This window comes from Taudactylus pleione, unplaced genomic scaffold (genome assembly GCF_031769625.1).
Source record: "Taudactylus pleione unplaced genomic scaffold, aTauple2 ptg001314l, whole genome shotgun sequence".
Lineage (NCBI taxonomy): Eukaryota > Metazoa > Chordata > Amphibia > Anura > Myobatrachidae > Taudactylus > Taudactylus pleione.
The window spans coordinates 10,583,077-10,607,965 of record NW_028285714.1 but is presented as its reverse complement, the minus strand read 5'-3'; the positions used below and the strand labels follow the sequence as shown (position 1 = coordinate 10,607,965).

The 24,889-nt window shown below is 41.7% G+C and overlaps 1 protein-coding gene across 5 annotated transcripts in view; it reads left to right on the top strand.

Annotated features, from left to right (window-relative positions):
- The window catches only part of SH2D4B (SH2 domain containing 4B), a 277,198-nt gene that overhangs the window by 28,577 nt on the left and 223,732 nt on the right, over positions 1 to 24,889 (top strand). For 3 of the 5 annotated variants that reach the window (XM_088463102.1, XM_088463101.1, XM_088463105.1), the window contains one exon: positions 20,449 to 21,171. The exons of the other annotated variants lie outside the window; for them this stretch is intronic. In XM_088463102.1, the coding sequence (XP_088319228.1) occupies positions 20,988 to 21,171 (184 nt within the window). In that variant the 5' untranslated portion in view covers positions 20,449 to 20,987. The remainder of the gene's footprint in view (positions 1 to 20,448; positions 21,172 to 24,889) is intronic. 5 annotated transcript variants of the gene reach the window in all.

Genomic DNA, 24,889 nt, shown 5'->3' with positions numbered 1-24,889 from the left:
TCTACTAGACTTGGAGCAAGAAGGAGTTGCATTATCATCATAATATGAGGTTATAGAGGATGATGCCTTACTGCATTTGGCTCCTGAAATAGGAATTCTTCTAGTGCATGAAACAATAGTAGAACTAGCAGGACCACCAATCACAAACGAAAGCCATGGTCTGAGCCTTTTCTTGTCACTATGTCTAGTGCAGAGGTTCCCAGTCACGGTCCTCAAGGCTCCCCAACAGTTCAGGTTTTAGAGATATCCATGGTTGAGCACAGGTAATTTAATTAGTACCAAAGTCAATTTGATACAACCACCTGTGCTTAACCATGGATATCTCTAAAACCTGAACTGTTGGGGAGCCTTGAGGACTGCATTTGGAAACCTCTGGTCTAGTGTATGGCATGTTGGCAATTTTATGTTTTTCGGCAGTAAACTTTCACCTTTATTACTAGGTGTGTTTTTTTACTTTAACATTGTGAAATATTATTTTGATTTAAGGTGCCCTGTCTTAATGCCTCCATGCCCTTGAGCATTGGCTATAGTAGATGTTAAAGTACTAGTAACATCTTGTCTGGCTGCAGCACTAGTACTTGGTTGCTACTCCTGCTCTTCTATTGACGATCGTGATCCATATCAACTCTTCTAGTAATGGAGGCACTGCACTTACTGAATGTTATTGTTTAACACAGTGCACTGCCTGAACACACAAGTTTTAGAACAAAAAAGTTTTCTTTTTCTAACAAATGACACAAGTTCACACTGCTACTCACAGCGCTTATATTAATGGTAGCACGGCACCTATTGAACGTTATTATTTTACACAATACCTGTCTGAACAACACACACTTTTTTTTCTTTTTTTTTACACAATGCTGTGACTCACTGCACTTATAGTAATGGTGGCATCAGGGCCGGCAACAGAAATCTTGGGGCCTGGTACACTGATGTCTCTGGGCCCCCAACCTCCTCACCACCACCCCGAGCCCACCACCCACACATCCCTCCCTTGCATGTGTGATATGTGATGCATGATAATGTTAATTGAAAAATATGCAAGCCTTTAAATAAAGTAAAAATACATTATGACTTACCACACTGTCTCTGTCACTGATAATGCAGGCTGTAGTTTGTGTCTGACATCTCTTCCAAGGTCTTCTTGTTGACAGTGATGTGGATGACTCAGGGGTAGGTTAGTGTCTGTAGCCAGCCATCCTCAGTCCTCAGCCCCTAATCAATTTTCTCAGCCCTCAGGCTCTCATCACCATCATCAGCCCCATCAACTTCCTCCACCTCCATCACCTTCCTCAGCCACCTTCACCATCCTCCGCCCCATCACCATCCACAGCCCCCATCAAACTTCCTAAGCCTCCATCATAATCCACAGCCCCACCACCTTCCTCAGCCCCATCACCTTTGTAAGCCCTTAGACTCTCATCACCATCCTCAGTAACACCAGCTTTTTCAACCCACAGCCCTCATCACCATCCTCAGCCCCCATTGCCTTTCTCAGCCCCATCACCATCCACAGCCCCATCACCATCCTCAACCACCATCACCAGCCCCAGCCTCCATCACCATCCTCAGCCTCATCACCATCCATAGCCCCCATGACCTTCCTCTGCCCGATCTCCATCCTCAGCCCCCATTACCTTCCTCTGCCCCATTACCTTCCTCTGCCTCATCACCATCCTCAACCCCCATTACCTTCCTCAGCTCCCATCACTTTCCTCAGCCCCTATCACCTTCCTCAGCCCCATTACCTTCTTCAGCCCCAATCACCTTCCTCAGCACCCATCACCATCCTCCGCACCCAACACCTTCCTCAGCTCCATGAAACTTCCTCAATCACCTTCTTTAGCCCCAATCCCCTCACCACTGCAGCCTGCTGAGTCAGCTCCTCCTTCAGTGAGTTGCGGGCAGCTGTACAGGATGTGCGGCACCTGCGACATGACCAATGATGCCGGCGCCGCCTGTGGGTCACATCTACAACATCTACAGCCGGGCCAGGCTAGAACATGGAAGATGCGCAGTGGTGGGTATGGTTCCCAGCGGCAGATGCACTGCAATGACTGGAACAGTGAGTCCTAAGGCTTATTTTGTGCTCCTGTGGACCTCAGGGCACCTCTGAATCTCGGGGCCTGGTACAGGTGTCCTCTTAGACCTCCCATGTCGCAGGGCCTGGGTGTCATATAGACACTTAATAAACGTTATCTTTTGACTATTTGATTTTAGTTTTTTAACCCGGTGCCTGCACTGAATGCAATGCCTCAGAGTGCTGCATCCCACAGCCCTTCACAGTCTGCCACAGCAGTGCTTCGTTACAGCCCTTTCCTGTGTGAAACGGTGCCCACAATCATGAAAGAGGGACTGTTATCAAATGCAAACACGCAAGATCCGACACCGAGAAGATGACATTTTGCCTAGTTTTGGATTTTCAGTTTAGTGGGAAAACCCAAGACCAGGCTTGTAAGTATTTGGATATGCAAAATTCGGGTGGGTTCGGTTTTTAGGAAACCAAACCTGCTCATCTCTACTCTGGATACTGTTGGTCATTATGTAATTATATTTGTATTCTGTGTAATTCAATATTTAGCAAGGGCAAGTAATAAAAATGCTATAGAATTGCATGTTGGTCATATACAGTGGCGATATTAACCTATATATTAACAGCATGTATTTGGAGAGAAGTAGGATTTTCAAAAGTGTTCTCTGGACTATTTGTCACATTTTGCATCTGGCTTTGCCAGTGACATTTGGTCGTAAGTTTTCAATTACCTCTATAGTATTTTTTTTTTCTGAAAATTCATGGGAGAGCAAAAGTGGCTGCTGAAAGCCAGGTTTTATATCAGTGCTTTCAGGCATTAGATGGTACAAGGAATGTGTAAACTAGACACGTCATATATCCCCAGAGCGTTGCCTTGCCATATCTACGCATGTGCTACAATGTTCAGGTTTTCTTATCAATATTAACCAGAAAACCTGTTTATAGCCTTATTTGTAAGTTGTTTCGGGAGCCCAATAGCAGGATGGTATAAGAATTAAGACTCAGGGCCTGATTCAGACCCGCTCGTGAGTGCTATGCGCTCGCAAGCGGGTCAATAGTGGCCCAATGCGCATGCGCACGACGGAGCTGGCTCCGTCGTGCACATGCGTGAGACCCGGATAGCGACGGGCAAACCGTTGCTCCTGGTCTCGTACCAAAGGGGGTGTGCTGTCGATGTTGAGTGACAGCACGCCCCCTTTGGTGGGCGGGCTGGGGGCGTGGCTGCCCAGACTGAGGCGTTCCCATGGGAACGCCTACCGTCTGGGGCCGGCCCCACTGACATCACAAGTGATGTCAGTGGGAGTGCTTTTGGCTCTGGTAGAGCCGAAAGCACTCTAGGGCTTGCGGCAACGAGACCCTACCACAAGGGTCTCGTCGCAAGCCCGATGGTCGCGATGATCTTGACCATCGCGACCATCTTCCTGGCCGCTCGCTATAGCTGTGGGTGGTCACCCACAGCTATGTGAGTGGCCAGGAGGCTGCTCTAAAAACACAGAAGGCCGGCCCTGATTCAGAGCAAGCGCTCTGTCAGAGCATCCGTCTCTGAATCAGGCCCTCAGTCTTGTGAGGAGACTGATCTGCAGTGGTGTTCCCACACCTTTATCTTGAGATTCCAGCTCCTGAATGGAGAATGAGGCTTCTGGTATAAACAAGCATGTACACATTTACACCTGACTGTCAAATCTAAAGCTAAATGATGTTATATACGTTGATACTTCTACAATAAATTTTATTTTTAACTGGGATACTGTATTTGTTTGTGAGGCTTGATTAACTTTTTGTATTCAAAGTGCCTTATCTGGTTCCACCGTTACATTGCTTCTCCTTACACTTGCAAAGTCGGTACAGGTGAACAAATGGATTTACGAATGCAGCTCAAATACTGTAGACAGAATAATGGCAGATCTGCATGGAGGTTCATATACGTCTGTAGTGTCGGTCGTGGGCACCTGAGGCCTAGTGCCAATACACACTGACAATAGCAATCGCCAGCGCTATCTAACTGCTTCTGATAGGCTAGTTGCAAATTCACTTCTGAAGCTATGTGCTTTTTTCATTGATACATTTATATGATTTTGTCTTCATAGAAACAATTGTTATGTTCATTTGTTAGCAGTAAGTAATATGATGTATGCTGTATTATAGTGATTTTTTTTTATTTCAGTCTTCAATCAAACTTAATATGAATGCTGTTAAAACAATTGTTTACTAGCTATTTGTGTGTTTCAGTTTGGGGTGTCTGGGTATATGTGTGGCTGATGAAAACCTGGCACATATGCTACTGCTGCAGAGCTAGATGCGTCTTGCGATGTCTACACTTCAGCATCTCGTCATAAATATGCTATTTTTGGTGCAGCTTTTTAGAGCTTATTGTTTGTAATGCATATGCAGCCACCTCCACCTCAGACTGCACTATGTGCTGTGTTTAACTGTCCAGCAGATGCTGTAAATTTATGTTGCGTGCAGCAACGGTGGAATATTAAAACTGGGTAATCATTAGGGGTGTGCACCGGCCACTTTTCGTGTTTTGTGTTTTGGTTTTGGATCTGGATCTTTCTTCGTGTTTTGGATCTGGATTGGTTTTGCCAAAACCACCCTTCCGTGTTTTGGGTTCTGGGTTTTGTGTTTTGGATCTGTATTTTTTTTAAAAAAAGCATAAAAACAGCTAAAATCACAGAATTTGTAGGTTTTTCTGCTCCTATGCTATTATTAACCTCAATAACCTTAATTTCCACTCATTTCCAGTCTATTCTGAACACCTCACACCTCACACCTCACAATAGTGTTTTTATGTCCAAAAGGTTGCACCGAGGTAGCTGGATGACTATGCTAAGCGACACGAGTGGGCGGCACAAACACGTGACCCATCTAGGAGTGACACTGCAGTGGCAGGCAGGATGGCAGTTAGAAAAACTAGGCCCCAAACTGTACATAATGCAAAGAAAAAAAAGAAGTGCAAGATGGAATTGTCCTTGGGCCCTCCCACCCACCCTTATGTTGTATAAACAGGACATGCACACTTTAACAAATCAATCATTTCAGCGCCAGGGTCTGCCACACAACTGTGGCTGAAATGATTGGTTCGTTTGGGCCCCCACAAAACAAGCTGGCAATTAATGTGTCCCTGCACAAACTGGCTGTACGGAGGCAAGATGTCATCCTCATCCTCCTCATCCACCGATTCCTCACCCTCTTCAGTGTGTACATCCTCATCCTCACAAAGTATTAACTCATCCCCACTTGAATCCACCACCACAGGTCCCTCTGTACCTTCTGGAGGCTGGTCTCCCTGGAAGAGCTGATAATTCATTTTGATGAACATCATCTTCTCCACATTCTGTGGAAGCAACCTCCTACGCCTTTCGCTGACAAGGTTCCCGGCTGCACTAAACACTCTTTCAGAGTACACACTGGAGGGGGGGCAACTCAGGTAAAATAGAGCCAGTTTGTACAGGGGCCTCCAAATTGCCTCTTTTTCCTGCCAGTACAGGTATGGACTGTCTGACATGCCTACTTGGATGCTGTCACCGATGTAATCCTCCACCATTCTGTCAATGGTGACAGTATCATATGCAGTGACAGTAGACATGTCAGAAATTGTTGCCAGGTCCTTCAGTCCGGACCAGATGTCCAAACTTGGTCCTGCCTGCCCTGCATCACCGCCAGCGGGTTGCTTAGGATACCTAAGTTTTTTCCTGGCAGCCCCAGTTGCGGGAGAAAATGAAGAAGGAGCCGTTGACGTGTCACGTTCCGCTTCAGCTGACCGTGTGTTCACCAGCAGGTCTTTGCACCTCTGCAGGCTTGTGTCGGCCGGAAAGAGAGACACCACATAGGCTTTAAACCTAGGATCAAGCACGGTGGCCAAAATGTAGTGGTCTGATTTCAACAGATTGACCACCCTGGAATCCTGGCAAAGCGAATGAAGGGCTTCATCCACAAGTCCCACATGCCGAGCGGAATCGCTCCGTCTTAGCTCCTCCTTCACTTTCTCCAGCTGCTTCTGCAAAAGCCTGATGAGGGGAATGACCTGACTCAAGCTGGCTGTGTCTGAACTGACTTCACGTGTGGCAAGTTCGAAGGGCTGGAGAACCTTGCACAACACGGAAATCATTCTCCACTGCGCTTGAGTCAGGTGCCTACCCCCTCCTTTGCCTATGTCATAGGTGGATGTATAGGCTTGTATGGCCTTTTGCTGCTCCTCCATCCTCTGAAGCATTTAGAGGGTTGAGTTCCACCGCGTCACAACCTCTTGCTTCAGGTGATGGCGGGGCAGATTCAAGAGTGTTTGCTGGCGCTCCAGTCTTCGGCACGCAGTCGCTGAATGGCGAAAGTGCCCAGAAATTTTTCGGGCCACCCAAAGCGTCTCCTGCACGCCCCTGTCGCTTTTCAGAAAATTCTGCACCACCAAGTTTATTGTGTGAGCAAAACATGGGACGTGCTGGAATTTGCCCAGATGTAATGCCCGCACAATATTGGTGGCGTTGTCAGATATCACAAATCCCCAGGAGAGTCTAAGTGGGGTAAGCCACTGGGCGATGATTTCCCTCAGTTTCTCTAAGAGGTTGTGCCTCTTACTGAAACCGGTGATACACAGCGTAGCCTGCCTTGTAACGAGCTGGGGTTTCTGAGATGCTGCTACTGGTGACGCTGCTGCTGTTGCTGCGTAAGGTGATACATCTACCCAGTGGGCTGTCACAGTCATATAGTCCTTAGTCTGCCCTGTTCCACTTGTCCACATGTCCGTGGTTAAGTGGACATTGTGTACAACGGCATTTTTCAGGACACTGAGGACACTTTTTCTGACGTTTCTGTACAGTCTCGGTATCGCCTGCCTAGTGAAGTGGAATCTAGACGGGATTTGGAACCGGGGACCGGGGACACACTACCTCCATCAATTGTCTAAATCCCACTGCACTAATGGCGGATACCGGACGCACGTCTAACACCAACATAGCAGTCAAGGCCTCAGTTATACGTTTTGCTTCAGGATGACTGCTGTCGTACTTCATCCTCCTCGCTAAGGACTGTTGGAGGGTCAATTGTTTAGTAAAAGTAGTGGTGTTCCTACTTCCTCTCTGGGATGATGAATGACTCCCAGCAGCAGCAACAGCAGCAGTGGCAGCAGTAGGCGTAGCAATGCAGGATTCTCCAGAGGAATCCCGGATAGGAGAGTCAGTCATGCCAGTGACATGGCCTGCAGGACTACTTCCGATCCTGACTAAGGAGGAAATTGACGAGGAGGGAGTTGACGGTGTGGTTTGCAGGCGCTTGGATACAACAGGACAACGGGATTTAGGTGTCCCTGGACTGCTTACGGTCTTAGCCAAAGTTTCTGAACTTGACAGTAACTTTTTATGAACGTGCTGCAGGTGCCGTATAAGGGAGGATGTTCCTAGGTGGTTGACGTCCCTACCCCTACTTATTTCACCTTTACATATGGTACATATGGCAAGACAGTTGTTGTCCAGATTTGGATAGAAATATTGCCAGACCAAAGAGGTGGAATGTTTGGTCTTCTGCCCAGGCATGACCGTGATGGGCTTTTTCATCCCACGGACAACAACTGTCTCCCCCGGAGCCTGATTTAAACAAACCACATCACCATCAGAATCCTCCTCGCCAACTTCCTCCTCAGCGCCAGCTACACCAGTATCCTCATCCTGTTGTACTTCAACAGTGACATCTTTAATTTGCATATCAGCAAGTGGATTGTGGGTGCTCCTTTCAGCACTTGCAGGGGGCGTGCAAATGGTGGAAAGAGCCACCTCTTCCCGTCCAGTGCTGGGAAGGTCAGGCATCGCAACCACCACCACACTTTGACTCTCCTTGGGGATTTGTGATATCTTCTTAGAAAGCACAGTTCTTCGCTTTGCTTTTGCCAGCTTAACTCTTTTGATTTTTTTAGTGGGAGGAGGGCTTCCATCGTCATGTGAAGCTGAACCACTAGTCATGAACATACTAGGGATCGACCTTAGCCGTTCCTTGCCACTCCATGTCGTAAATGGCATATTGGCAAGTTTACGTTTCTCTTCAGCTGATTTAAATGTCTTTTTCAAGGTCATTTTCCTGAACTTTGCCATTTGGGATTGTATGTGCCCTCTACTATGACATTGGGCATCGGCCTTGGCAGACGACGTTGATGGCATGTTATCGTCTATGTCATGACTAGTGGCAGCAGCTTCAGCACTAGGAGGAAGTGGTTCTTGATCTTTCTCTATTTTATTTTTATCGGACAAAGTTTGGTCCTCCATTTATGTTATATCGATTTGATATATACGTGCGGCTAAACACAGAAAATAATTTTTTTTTTGGTTTGGACTGGAGTGTACTTTCGGGGGTTACAGCACCCTTTAACGGTCAAGCCAGCCGGCCCTTTACTTATGACACAGGCGCACGCTTGGCACTACTTTGTTGATGCACGTGCGGCTACTGCGCACACAATTCACAAACACAGAAAATAATTTTTTTTTTGGTTTGGACTGGAGTGTACTTTCGGGGGTTACAGCACCCTTAACGGTCAAGCCAGCCGGCCCTTTACTTATGACACAGGCGCACGCTTGGCACTACTTTGTTGATGCACGTGCGGCTACTGCGCACACAATTCACAAACACAGAAAATAATTTTTTTTTGGGTTTGGACTGGAGTGTACTTTCGGGGGTTACAGCACCCTTAACGGTCAAGCCAGTCGGCCCTTTACTTATGACACAGGCGCACGCTTGGCACTACTTTGTTGATGCACGTGCGGCTACTGCGCACACAATTCACAAACACAGAAAATAATTTTTTTTTTGGTTTGGACTGGAGTGTACTTTCGGGGGTTACAGCACCCTTTAACGGTCAAGCCAGCCGGCCCTTTACTTATGACACAGGCGCACGCTTGGCACTACTTTGTTGATGCACGTGCGGCTACTGCGCACACAATTCACGAACACAGAAAATAATTTTTTTTTGGTTTGGACTGGAGTGTACTTTGGGGGTTACAGCACCCTTTAACGGTCAAGCCAGCTGGCCCTTTACTTATGACACAGGCGCACGCTTGGCACTACTTTGTTGATGCACGTGCGGCTACTGCGCACACAATTCACAAACACAGAAAATATATTATTTTTTAGCACTTGGGGGGAGCACCCCTGATGGACAGAGCACCCCCTGGACAACACTACAGCACCCCTTTAGGACTGGGACACTGCACAGGACTTTGGAGTGGACACAGCCCCTATGGAGAACTGACTGCACAACACAGTCCAGCCAGCCCCTATGGACTTTGAAGTAGTGGACACAGCCCCTATTAACAACAGCAGCACAGCACAACACAGCCAGCCCCTATGGACTTTGAAGTAGTGGACAACAGCAGCACTACACTACACTACACTACACAGCCCTAACTCCCACCCTCCCTCTTCACTGTCCACAGCCGAGTGAGAAAATGGCGCCGACGCGGGTACCTTATATAGGATCCAAAACCCGCGAGACTCGGAAGGTGGGATGATGACGTTTTGCCTCGATTTCAGATCCGAGTCAGGCGGGAAAAGTCGAGCCTGACTCGGATCGGACTCGGATCGGGGGGGCTCGGGGGGGTTCGGATTTCAGAAATCCGAACCCGCTCACCCCTAGTAATCATGATATTAATGTTATTACAAGTTAATTAGTGTTTGTGATATAATGGAAATTAAGTTATTTCATATTATTTTTTTACATGGGGGTCAAATACACACTTCAATCCCAGGGACCAATTTATTCTAAAACTGACTGCTTAATTAGTCAAAGAATGTCCTAGAAAACAAGCAAACAAACAAACAAACACACAAAATGCACAAAGGAACTCTACAAAAGAAACAAAAGAAAAATTTGTTTGCAATAGAATACTAATTTTCATTAACACACATTTTTTTTCTTAAGCATTTTTATGAGCCGTATTTCTTGCTTGGCACACTTTTATTTAATGAACCTTGTACTGACGGAGCCAACTGTAAGGATTGCTCAACCATAAGGTTTTCTCTTTTATGCACATGAGCATTGTAGCACTGAAGGACCACAAATGGAGAATGTATTTTTCTGTTATGTTCTTGATCTTTTACATGATCCTTACAATGCTCATTTGTAGAGATGACTGAACCAGTTTCACGGCAGAACAAATATGAAACAAATGAGTTCCATATTTGCTGCACCGTTCTGCAGAATACTGTTCCACATTGTCTGGTAAATTGCATTTCTCAGAATAATTATGGCTGGTATGTTTATATGCAGTTCATTCTACTGTGTAGAGTGGCTAGGCAAGGGCTGTAAACATCGAAGACATAATTCTGTATGAAACAAACAAATTTTTAGCATTGCAAATATAAAATTTTTTCAGATTAACTTTGAAAGTTTCTCTTATCAGGGGTCCAATTTATTAATCTTGTGAAAGTTCCCCGATACTTAGCATTACTCCTTGCGGCAATAAGAATTTATTTTAAAAAGCCATTCTTCAAGTGAATCTTGCTAAGCTTTTTGAAGTTTTTGGTAAATTGTCTGTTATCGTAGTCTCTATTGACATTATGCATCCTATGGTTTAGTACACTGAGGGGCGTTATTCATCATCGATAAATGGCTCTGGTAAACATGCGGAAACGCCAGTTTCCACATATTATGATTACAGGGCTAGTCATCATCAGGGGTCCCAAATGGACAACCTGATATTCAGCACACTGAAAGTTTTCGGAGTTTGCTTTGCGAGAACAAGCGCCATCTTCATATGGAGCTTGTTCTCTGATTCCCGCTATTTCCTATGGGAAGGAGTTCCGGGGATGCAAAGAGTAATCCCAGCGGATCCCTTTGTGCATGCATGACCTTGGGTCATGTGTGCGTAGCCGTGCCAATGGGGAGGAGGTAAGTAACACAGCTACTTCTTTAGCTGCACTACTAACTGTGGGGATAGCTGCTTTGTCGAGGCATCTGTCCCTGCACCAGAGCAATGATGAATTGCTCCAGTGTCAAGTTTCCCCTGCTGCGAGTTGGATACTTAAGTATCCCTTGCAGCATGACCATTACTTAATACAACATTCAATTAACATTTTGTTAGAGAAGAGCAGTTCAGTTTTGCATAAATTCAAAAACATCGGCTTTAGTCTTCATGCCAAGTTGAATTCTCAAAACGAGCGGAAAAAAAAATTTCCCCTGAAATTCTCTGATTTTGTGTGTTTTGGACTGCATATAAGAGTCCCTCCCAGGTGATCAAGTGCAATTCACACAAGAGATTGTATGGAGAGAGAATGGGCTGTAGTTGTTTTTCAGAAGAGGCCATAAGTTTATAGAAAGTTTTATTAGGTAGATAGAGTAAGAGGGAAGGGTGACTGCAGGCATCCTTGTCACTGTGTTTGTCAGACACACTAGCTAGCAACTGTAATCCAGTGCACTGCAAACTGCAACAGGCTACTTTATGTTTGTTTTTCAGACATACTGTAATAGCACCTGTAATCCAGTGCTGCAAATAGACAGTTGTACGTATATGTTTGTTAAAGTGAACTTTTTGCACTTGTCATTTCACAATGTTATTCTATCTACACTGCATATATATAGTTTATATTGTATTGTATGAGGGTAGAGACAATAGACAGTGTAATTTCAAGATTGTTTGCCACACCCTAAAGAAGACCTCTTTTCCTTTTTTTTAAGCTGCAGTCTGTTATAATTACATTTAAAAAATATTTCAAGAGTGTGTATATAGGAAAGGTAGCATGTATTACTGTATTTAGTCTAGGTGTTGTTGTGTAGCTGTTCCCCAAATAAAAATAATTAAAGCAGAAACATTTTTTACTGCTGTAAAAAAATAAATTTGAAGGTTTTTTTTTTATAAAACTGCATGGTAAAAGTTACAGACTTTAATTTTCCTATCTCATTGTACGTTCACTTGGTGTGGGGGCAGTGAAATGAAAATACATTAGCTAGCTTTCCTCCAGTCGTAGTGCAAAAATAAAAATAATCATGAACAAGAGCAACACAGTACTAGTGCTGACAGTCAAAGTACCTCAACATATAATTTTAAAAGAGGTTAAGGGGAAAGAAGGAGTAAGAAAGGGTACCTCAAATCTAAATAGTATTTCACAATCTTAAAGACAACATCACCTCACCCCATGAAGGGAACAGTTACTGCTAAAAAAATGTAAATTGCCAAAATGCCATACACCACACACCGTGGCAAGGAAAGGCTCAGACTAAGACCTTTCTTTGTAAATGATGGTCCTGCTAATGCTCTTTCATGCACTACAATGCCTATTGTAAAAGCCAGGGCCAAAAACAGTCAAGTATTTCCTATAACCTTGCATGTACTACCTTCTTGTTCTGAGTATAGATGTACCACTTCTAAAACAGGCCAATCAGTTCACAAAAAGAACACTAAGGCTGAAGAACAAATTGTGTTCAGACTTCACAGATTACTGAGGAGAATTTATGGGTGGCCACGATTGATATGTGTGAGTCTGACATTTTTGTCACTGTAATCCTAGAGAAATCTCCTTACACAATTTCTGAACTCTCTGCAAATGTAAGAATGAGTAGTAGTAAATGTAATGATGATAATGGTTTGGACATAAAAATTGAGGATGCTAATTCAGGAGTGCAACAGGATGAGGGGAATAATTGTGTATATGATGGCTCTGTTAGCAATAGATTTGTGTCCAATATCCACCATCAATGCATCTGGTTTTAAATGATTAGTTGAGATAATATGTCCATACTACCAAATTCCATCTTGATTCTCAGAAATTCCTCACCTGTATCAGGACATTAAAAAATTACTTCTTTGCCTAGAAAATGAAATTGTACCGACGATCCACTGAACTACAGATATGTGGATGAACGGTTCTGGTAAAACTAAAGATTACATGACTGTGACAGCACACTGGGTGAGTGTATCACCTTCAGCAGCAGTATCTAAAACACAATGCCAGCTCATTCATATGATGGCCACTCTCTGTATCACTGGCTTCAATAAGAGCCATATCCGTGTCAATCTGTGGGAAGAATTCAGGGATGTGATAGCACAAGTAACATTGTACAAATATTACAACTGGGTCAATTTTGATCACGTACCATGTTTTATGCACACAATATAATTGATGGTTCAGAATTTCTTTCAAAAATTACAGGTGCATGGAGGACAAGCTGAGTGTGGCCCTTTAAAATTCTGGGCATTTTTGTCATTCAGCAACTGCATGTGGAAGATTGCAGCAGCTGCAAGAACAGTATTATTTGCCATGCCACCAATTGAAGCAATAGGTAGTAACCAGGTGGAATTCCACCCTTTATATGTTTTAGCAATTGGAGGAACAGCAACACACCATCCAAGCATACACATCAAACCATGACATTGGAGAGGGGGGGGACAAGTTGCCACCTTTCTGCAGCACAGTGGATAATACATTCTCAATTATGCAAGCTACTGAAACCATTTGAATTTGTCACCATGAAGTGATTTCAGACACTACCAGCATGAGTAAGGTCATACACTGAATTAAACTACTGGAAAAGCAACTTGTCATGGTTTTGATATTCTGTAGATCTGGCTCAGGACACCTAGGTATGATGGATGTGCATAGGAAATGTGGAGGCTTGATAATACTTTGGCTCATGGGTCTAAACAAGAGTATAGGCACACCAGTGATGATGTAGGAGCCACAGACTTGTGATATGCATGGATCTGGAGTGACAAACCAGATCCACTGGGTGACCCCTTGTCTAGTGACCTGTGAAGGCCAGCAAGACCAGAGATACACTTCAGAGACGAGGTGAACTTCAGGACTTAGAACAATATAATACTGGTAGATTGGAACTTGGAACACAGGCCATGAATCAGAGTCTTATGTAGTCAGAGTACAACTTGAAGAAGCTGTAACTTTGGTTCTGCTCTGATGCAAGACCATGAACTGGAACCCAGTGAGGAACTCAGAAACTGAGACTCAGGATAAGTAATACAGCTTACTGAATACCTCAGTGTACAGACCATATACTACACACTGAACTCTAGCCCTGGAACCAGCACCCTTCTCTGAACCAGCCCAAGACAATAGCACACAGCACAGGGAAACCAATATAGGATAAGCACAATAGTATAACCAAATGACTTCAATAACCACAGAGTACAGAGTAATACAGCAAGGTACTTGCATGTACTGTCCTAGCAGCACTGATGTAGAGCAGAGTCCACAAAGATGTACTAGCAATAGATGTATGATAACCATGGATGCACATGCCGGTTAGCACAAAGGGAAGGCAACTCTGTATGCAGTGTGAAAGCTGTAGTGCTGACAAGTATTGAACACAGCAGCATGCAGGAAACAGCAACACAGAGTGGCACTGCAGGCTGAGATGTTAAACAGCAATGGATTCACAAAGTATCAATGTATGTCACAGAGGTCACGATATCAGGTCGCAGGGAATGAACCTAAAGCCTTGAACTATCCTGGGAAGGAACACTTGTTCAGAAAATGGGTAACTTCTAGAGACTGGGTTATATAGGGAGTGTTGAATAACCAATGGTCTGGCTTACCAGGTGAGCACACAGGTGCTTAATCACAGGGAGGCATTCCTGAGATGTCTTGAAGGCAGAAATGAATGAATACCTGATCTTGTAAGAGATGATAAGACCCCAGTTCATGACACAGCTAGAGAAGCTGGAGGAGATGAAACTAAGCGCTTCCAATAAGTATGTTTGACTTGTAGATCAAGTTCTTTATTTCCTTAGCCAGGACTCAATGATTTGCAACATCTTCCAATATGACGACATTTTGGCTACCATACTTGATCCTAGGTTTAAGTCTTATGTAATGTCTTTCTTTCCAACTGACACAGATCTTAAGAGATGTAAAGAGCTCATTGCAAGCAAGTTGTCAGCTTAAGTGGCACATGACTTGACAATGGGCCTGATTCAGAGTACGGAATACAGTGAGATATTTCTCTCAACTGTGAACCTGAACAAACCATGTTGCGATGCAAGGGGTGTAAATACATATTTTTTTTACATGTGGGGTAAATGCTGGCTGCTTTTGCATGTAGCCCACAAATACTGCACAGCTTTAATATTACTCTACAATTTAGATGTCAGTTTGGAAACACTCCTCCCAAATATAAATCTCTCATCACATTTTAAATCTACCCCACCTGCAGTGCAGCATGGTTTCACTAAGACGATCAGTTGAGAGAGATATCTCTCTCTATTCCAAAGTCTGAATCAGGCCCTATGTCTGCTGCTTCAGTTTCAACTGTAAATGCTGCTGCCAGCAAAAAACTGACCTTTTCCAAGTGACCCATAGATGATGCTAATGAGTCAACCCTGTGCACCAAAATGAAACAACATTATGACGTCTGGTCAGCCTTAAAAGAATTGCTCACATATATTGATACATCTCCAGTGATTCCTTCTGATAAAGTAAGCATCAATAGAATGGTGTAAAGGTGCCTACACGCTTACCAATTTTTTTTAAACAATCTGGCCTATTCCGACGCGTCAGAATGACAGATTGTGTAAAAAATGCCCAAATTGTGAGTCCCCACTCACGATCACGATGCGATGCGCATCCCCGCTGGTTGCACATTGCATTGTCAGATCTGCCATGCTGTAGGGCAGATCTGGCAATCTGGGACACAATGCACTGGAAAAAGAAAGAGATGCACGATAGATCGTTAGATGATGGACCAAATCATGTGCAGAGCTGCCGGGGTGGAGTTTCAAGGGTGTCGGATCGTTTGCAGATTGGTAAGTGTGTAGGCACCTTAAGATTACTTTAATGATAATGTAATAATAATTAATAATAAAAATTTTATTTATATAGTGCATTTCTCCTAAAGGACTCAAAGTGCTTTACATTTGCCTTTGCAGTACAAAACACAAAACAAGCTTAACAAGGGACATTAGTGAAATGATTGGGTGAATAGGTGAGTTTTGAGTCTATTTTTGAAGGATTCTAGAGTGGAGGCCTCTCAAACTGTGCATGGAAGTGAGTTCAATAAGGTCAGAGCCACAAAGCTGAGCGCTCGACCCCCCAGACGAATTCTGGGAGATTCTAGGTACTGTTAATAGTCCTTCGTCAATGGATCACAGTAATCGAGTGGGACAGTAAGGAAACAGAAGTTGCTTTAGGTACTTTAGGCTCTGGTCATGTAGGGCTTTGAAAGTTAGTAAGCCAATATTGAAAACAATTCACCATCTGACATGCAGCCAGTGAAGGGAGTTGAGATTGGGTGTTATGTGGCTGGATTGGGACTGGTTGGTTAATAGCTTGGCAGCTGCATTTTGTACCATCTGCAAGTGGTGCAATTCTTTTGCTGGGAGACCGAGGTAGAGGGCCCTGCAGTAGTCTAGGTATGATGATATAAATGCATGTATGACATTATGTAGATCTTCTGAGGGAATTAATGCTTGATTCTGGCTATGTTCCTCAGATGAAAGAATGAGGATTTGATTGTGGCTGATAACTGATGTTTAAGTGTCAAGCCACTATCCAGGCTACACCAAGATTCTGCACATGTTCAGTGTTTTGTAATTCTGAACCCCTAAGTGTAAGTTCTGTTGGTTGGCTATGCTGTAGCCCTGTCCTTTGACATATCATAAGGACCTCTGTTTTATCAGGGTTCAGTCACAGCCAACTGACACTCATCCACTCCTAAAGCTCAGCTAGGCAGCCATTTAGGGTTGTTATGGGATCCTTTGTACCTGGAGCAAAGGACAGGTACAGTTGTGTATCATCTGCATAGCAGTGGTAGACCAGGCCATGATGTCTGATTATTTCATCCAATGGTAGAATGTATACTGCAAAAAGCATGGTAGATAGTTTAGAACCCTGTGGGCCACCACATAGAAGTGGCACTGGTGATGAAGAGTTTACTCCAGAAGAAACTCTCTGTGACCTGCCATTCAGAATTTATTTGAACCAACTAAGGACTTTGGCAGCCAGTCCAAAGAAATTTTTCAGGCGCTCAATTAGAATCCCATCATCCATGGTATTAAATGCTGCAGAGAGATTCAGAAGGATTAAAATTGAATAAACAACATTGTCTCTTGCAATCAGAAGATCATTAAGCACACATACCAGGGCTGTTTCAGTGCTATGTATTCTCCTTAATCCTGACTGGAATGGAGCATACATATCATGGGTAGACAGGTGGGTTTCCAGTTGCATTGCCACCCCTTTCTCAATGACCTTTCCTAGAAAAGGGAGGTTTGATATTGGTCTATTGTTGGTCCTACAGTCAGGGTAAATTAGGTTTTTTGAGAAGTGTTCAAACAATTGCTTCCTTTAATGGCTCCGAAAAAATGCCTGTTTGCAAAGAGCATTGAACTATTTTTGCAATTACAGGGCCAATCATGTCCATACATCTTAAGAGAAGCTTGGTTGAGGCAGGGTCCAGATTACAGGTGGTGGGTCACAGAATTCTAATAATTTTAGCAAGGCTTACTTTGGCAGGCTTGGTAGTTTGGCACTACTTTGTTGGCACTGTGGGGATTCCAGCCCGGATGGAGGATACTTTATCTGCAAAGAATTTTGCAAACTCATTGCATCTTGACTGGGAAAGGGTTTCATCAAGCTGCATGCATGCCAGTTTGCAAAGCATTTCCACTGTGCATAAAAGCTGAGCTGGCCTATTGTTTGCTGCCTTGATCTCATTTGAAGAGAACTCTGTTTTCTTATGGGTGATTGTTGATTGATATTCTCCAATATGCTTGATTAGTGTTAACTTATCCTCAACCAGGTTCATCTTCCTTCATCGTATTTGAAGTTTACGACCCCTTTTCTTGAGTTCACTAACACTATTGTCAAACCAAGGGGCTTGACGGTGTGGTATGCGGGGTCGTATACGCACAGGGGTGATAATATCCATTGCAGCTATTACATCCCTGTTATAGTAATGGACTAGGGAACAAGGATCTTTACAGGCCCCCATTACCACAGAAAGATCCAGGTTTGCAGCCAGAGCCTGGAGGGTCATGCCCCTCCTCTAATGATACCTTGTCAACTCCATGGGTAAAGTTTTATTTTGAGGTGTTGCCACTGAGAAGTGAATTGAGTGGTGGTCTGATCACTTGCTGTGGTTTATATTTAGGTCAGAGACTTCTAATCCAATCTGGAAGACAAGATCAAGAGTGTGACCACTTATATGTGTAGCAGAAGAAATGACTTGTGTGAGGCCCAGAGCATTCATTGTGCACAGGCGGTCTTGGCCAAGGTGTGAGAGCTCTTCATAAACCCATGCATTGAAATCCCCAAGGATGAGCCATGTTTGATGCTCCAGAACTATTCCAGCAACAATATCTGCCAATTCTTGTAGAAATATCTTTCCTTATCCAGGGGGGCGGTAAATGAGAAGTACTCTGAATCCAAATTCTGTAGAACTCCACGCAGCAATGCACTCATATGAGTGAGTAATTTCCATTTGGTGGACCCTAAGTTTAAGTGCTTTTTTAAAGCAGATGGCGACTCTCCCTCCCTTGCGGTTAAGTCTTGGGTTGTGACAGAATAATTTGTTGGAACTGCAGCTTCCAAGATAGGTGCTGCATTTTCGTCTAGCCAGGTCTCTGAAATACAGGCAAGATCTGAAGATTCAATAAGGTCAGCAATTGAAGCAGTCTTATTTCTTATAGATCTGGCATTACAAAGGACGGACCTGATTGGGATTACCAGAGGGCCTGTGGTTTTCTTCATATTGAGTGTAGGGGCTCTGGGGATGTCAGTCATTGAGCGAGAGTTTACAGATCTGTTCTTCCAAGCACAGGGCCATTTGTTTGGTACCACTTCTATTTGTCGCCTATATGAAACTGGTGAGCCTGAAGGATAAGAGATTTTTGGCCTCACTTCCCATAACTGCCCCGTAAAAATTAAATAATGTACAAATTAGCATCTAAAAAAGTCCCTTTAAATGCTGGTGTGGAAAAAATGGCAATTTGGACCCCTTATGCCAACTACCTATGGTGTTCTTAAGCTGCCCATCCTTCAGTGTGTAATCAAAGAGAGTGTTTAGCACAGCTGGTAACCTTGTGAGTGATCATGATAGGAGGCTACTTCCCAAAATGTGGAAAAACTGTTGTTCATCAAAATTTTAATTCTTTTAGGAAAACATTTGCCACCAATTATAACAGACTGTAATGGTGGATTCCAGTGGGGATGAGCTAATATTATCTGATGATGATGATGCTATTAACAACACTGTTTATGAGGATGATGACCTCTTGAACTTTAAGGATGATTAACAAAGCCCATTGGTAACTTGGTATGAACAAACCAGAAAAATTTCTTCTTTTGAGGGGGCCCAAACAAGCCAATCACTTCATTCACAATAGTAGCAGTCCATGTTGCTGAGTGCTTAGTTTGTTAAATAATGCATGTACTTTTTAATATATAACATAGGGGTGGGAGGCAGGGCCCAAGGGCAATTCCATTAAGCACCACCTTTCATTTCTCATTGTGGGCTTTGCTGAATGCAAGGTAAAATGTTTGACAAATAACTTAGAGGTTGCCTAGGTATAAACTATCTTTTATACAGCAAGGGTTGGTAAATGGAGGAAAAATCCTTCTGAATGGTTATAAAGTGCTAAAAAAATAAATTACTGTTAAATTAATATGCATTTCAGTATACAAAAAGATATGAAGCTTATTAGAAACACTGGATATACTATCTGAGGGCCACATTAGAATTTGACTTTTTTTTTTTTTTTCAATAGCCTAACAAACTGCTCATTTTACCCTAATCAATGGCTTAACATAAGCAGGAGCGTGAGGGGGCATTTCAGGTCCATCTAAAGTATAGGACAAGACCCGCTCTCGCCCAGCTTAGGGCTTGTGCAAAGTCATTTTACAATGTCCCATCCATATAACACAGAATGTCCCATTCCTGATATGTTTTTTAATAATATTTCTACATTAAATTAAATTACAGGCTAACCTCTACCCCACTTTTCCAAGTGGTAATAACTTGCTCAGTGAACCCTAATGCTGTAGCCAACATCTATGTCCCAGTGTGCAAATCAAGGTTCACATTTCCACTAATGGGAATCTTGTGCTTCACCATTGGTAAGTGAGCCCATCATATTATTTTAAGTAGATCATACTGTGCAAATGTGTGTGGTGTGTATGTATATACAAATATGGCAATGATTATACTCATTTCACAACAAAAAACTGTTTCAAATTATAATCTATTTTTTTTGTATCTTCTAATAATTCCATCTTTAACCTTACCAATGTTGAGTTTTTATAGTCAAGTATTTTCTCCACCGTATTTTGAATACATGAACTCCTGAGCTTTTAACCAATTAACATTCAACTTCCTAAAAACTGTGTACTTAAGTGCACAATAGTAATTGCACTAATTGTATACAGTTGTACTTATAGATCACTACTTAAAGTATACTGTTCTGTAGGAAAATTAAATATTTGTGTTACAGGTTTCACAGCAGCTGAATGGTTAATCAATAAAGAGTGAAATCTCATCCCCTGCTGCCCTGTGCTGTAATCGGATGGCACTCAGAACAAAACCAAGCCTTCCTGTCTGTCACTAGAGATCAGTTCCCAAAGGACGAACAGCCGTGACATGGATATTGCTGGTGTAGCTGTTACTTTTAACCATGACATCACTCAAAACATTGTTATCCTGAGCACACATTGCTTCAAAGCCAGAAACAAATCAACCATAGCAAGGAGTGTGATACTTGCTGTGTTACACTGCTGTCTCTTTACATTTGTTTTCCTGTCTCGTCTATGGTATGTCTGGTCAGCAGCGATTATTCTTAGGCACTACTAAAGCTTATTGACTTATAGTCTTACACATTTATTGTGTACTTAGAACTCATTTAATTTCTAGCTTAATGTTCATTCCCGAGATATACTTCCCTAACAAAGTATGCTAAAGAAAGAGAGGCAATGACTGAAGTTTGATGAGAATAAGTTCATCTTTGTGTCATTATAAAGAGGATTCCCAGTCATCATGTTGCAACAGATTCTAAAGGACATGTACATTGATCCTGACCTTCTGGCTGAACTCAATGAGGAGCAGAAACAAATTCTCTTCTACAAGATGAGGGAAGAGCAGATCAGGCGCTGGACTGAGTGGGACAGGAATCTGGACAAGGAGCAATCCAAGATGAAAATCAAAGCCAAGTTCCAACACAGTAAGTGCCATTGAGATTCAGACTAAACAGTGATACAGTACAATACCAAAAGAACTCAAATTGTTACATTTTACAGTATGTAATCCGCCAAGCACTAACACAGCATGGAGTATGTTTAGCTAAATTGTGCAATTAAACCTGGAATCCCAGTGTGTGGTTAATCACAATGTAGTAATAGTATACAGAGCTTTATAGATTATATATTTTTTTTAAAAAGCAAGTTTAATTGGGTCTTGTGTAGAAACAAGGTATAGAAACATTAAGGGACTGTTCAAAAAATAAATAAACTACTATATTCTAATTATTTTAGTCTTTAAAATGGAACTAAGCCAGACAAAATTATATTGTAGTGAGTCTTACTGTCATCCCTCCACTACTTGAATGTAATAATAACTCTAGAATTAGCATGTCATTTAAAAGTGTTTTATTGGATTCTGCCATGTTTTTTGCTGACTTTAATAAATAAGCTGTCTTTGTTAGCAGCAATGTATTATGTATCTTTATTATATATAACAAAATTAGAGCAAACCACCCATTTCTACTTCAAAATGTCAAAGAACATTTTGGTAGGTTGCAGTCAGCGAAATTTGGCATTTGTACAATCTCAGAGCACCATTGAACAATGAGACATAACTACTTTATTACTCCCTAAAGGAGTTATGTACAACTGTCAGTATTTAACAAACAGCAGTAAGCTTAGCTTACCACTGTTTGTCACTGTACCGCTTCCACCATCCATAGATGGTGATAATGAAACGGTCCCCATTGTTGGCATTGGGGACCCAGCAACAGCCTTTTCGGCTTTAGCCGAGTCCCCACCAGATGAAAATGTTAGGCGTATGTGCAGACTGGCCATCGCGCATAACACAAAAGCCTGTCACTGGCAGCTATAGGCTGCTATCAACAGAGCAGAGGAGGGGGATGTTGCTGGACCATGCTGGAGGGGTAAGTAATGTTAAATACCAACAATATTTTTGTTAGTATCACTGCGATACTAAACAATATATGCTGCTGGTAATAATGACAGTAGTTAAATGGGGTCTTTAATCTTTACAGGGAATATTAATATAACTGTACAGTATTATTGAAGTTTGGTCTACTTTAAACAAAATCTAAAACATGTACACAAATAGGGGCCAATTCTGAGTTAGGAGCAAAGCAAAAACAGATAGTAACTTTGCACCTTGGTAAAACCATCCTTCACAGAGATATAAAGTTGAGGGGGTCATGTCAAATCTAAGTATTATACTTTATTCATAAAACAGACACATGAGTTCATTAAATACATATAAAATATATAATATAATGAAACAGATTAAAAAAAAAAAAAAAAACAGGATACACAAAATTGTATGTACATAAAAAAAATCTAGTGATGTCAGAGTAGTGTAGAGTGGCGGTTCTTGATCAGCAACATGAAAACAGATAAATCAGATGTACAACGGAACCAATAATTTGCCTCTGAAAATTTGGTATATTTTATAGTTCCAAAGGAAATAGGTGGTTGAAGCTCATTGGCATTCATAGAGTGGGTGTGCAGATTGAGAAGATTTACCCAATTTCACTGGCTGCTTTAAGGAAGTGTCCATAAATCTGTGTCCACAGCACTAGCTTAGTCACAAAGCAGATGGACTTGTGTATGGGGATTGCAACAGTAGTTGCCTCCACTTGTACACCTTAAAAGGTTGCCAGTCACTGAAGCCTGAATTGAGGAGTCCTGTGTCAGCAGACAGGCCTTTCTAGATAACAGCTCAGTGTTCAGCTAATATTCAACTTTGCTAAAGGATACACTGTATATCAGAGATTTGTATGGTTCTTATGGAATACTGCTGGTGTGAACAAACTTAGGACCTAATGCCTTGACATGTTTATCTGGTGTCCCTGTTTCATCAAAAGGATGAAATTCTTAGAGTACTTTAAATACCCTCACAACATCTGATTAGTATTGTCATTAAACATCCAATTACAGCAAGTAAACTAATTTAAAACAAGGCTCAAGTTGTACAAATAAAATCCCTTTTCATACATGTAAAAACTTAAGTCTTGTAGAATCTCTAAAAAGTCAGCATTAACAATGTTCATTTATTTCATATAGAAATAAATGTATTTATATGCATATTAAATTATATACGTTTATAGTGTCAAATATACTGTATGATATATGTATAAAGAGCTTAACTCCTATTTTGATATTTAACCATGTAGATTGATACATTTACCAATGAGAGAAGAATAGAGAGGGGCAGTATTTCTACTTGTAAGAAACAAGAATTTGCAAAATACAACTAACTTGATAATTTTAAATAGAAAAAATATTAATAATAATCCCAAAATTATACTATATATCAAGTCTCCCATCCAGATTTGGACCCTGAGACTATATGTTTAGTTTACATATTCACAGTTCCCTTACACTTACAGCTAAACAACTTTTCTAATTTTACTGTACCGTAGTCAGAAAAAAACTAATAAAAAAATAAAAAAACAAAACAAAAACACTTTAAAATTTCATATATGAAAAGAGAACAAGAGAGATTAGTATTCTGGAAAGATATCATTCAAATGGCACTAATTTTTGAATAATATTCATATTATAAAAACTAGGAAACCAGATAGATATTTTCTATAGAATATTTGACTCAAAAGAGTCAGGTCTCCCATCCAGATTTGGAACCTTAGGTATACATTTTAACTTTCTAATTTTGCAACTCATTTATTTCTATCACTCAATAACTTGACTCATTTTACCTTTTTTAGTTTTCATTTTTTAGGGGGAACTTAGAGACCAGTTTCTTGAATTTCATATAGAGGAGAAGGGGTCATGATGATGATCATAAAAATAAATAAATAAAATGAAAAAAATCCAGAGGCTTAATAATTTGCAATGGTTTAATGTACAGATCTGAATGCCCATCTTCACAGATGTCTAGTGCAACCAACCATTCTACTATATATCTTTTATCTCTAGTATATTTTTCTACTTTTTTTTTACATACAATTTTGTGTCCTGTTGTTTTTTAACTCTACTTTATTATATAATACTTTATATGTATTTAATGACCTAATGCATATAGTTTGAGTAAAGTATAATACTCTTAATGTTTAATGCCAAGCTCAAGTTGTTTGATTTATAGCAACATCAGTGCCGTCTACATTCTTTTTCATTGTCTTTTCTATTAAGAAGAAAGATACTTCTCTTTGAGGCTGCTGTGTTGTCTATATAAGAAGGTTCCATACTGTAAGTGGAGAAGAACATATTTGGTGTTTTTCAGATCTAGGGGTCTATTTACTATGCTGTGTTAGGAGACAGAGTGAAAAGTGATAAGGAAGTGATAAGGTGCCAGCCAATCAGCTCCCAACTGTCATTTTTCAAACAACGCAGCCTGTGAGATGACAGTTGCAATGTAAAAAAAAATATATATATATACATATATATATATATATATATATATATATTTGCACCTGTTGCATGGCAACATGGTTTGTCCTGCAAAGTTACTGTACTTTATTTTTTTTGCTTTGCTCCTGACTCAGAAATAGCCCCATATATTTAGAAAATTAGTAATAATGCTACAAATCGAATATAATCCTGCATATAAACACAGGTGGGTCTAAAATCAAATCTGAGTAAAATAATGGCTGACATGTAATAAATGTCCTCTATTGATAAGACAAAATATTATATGGTACAGAGGAGCTGATACAGACCCGCTCGCTA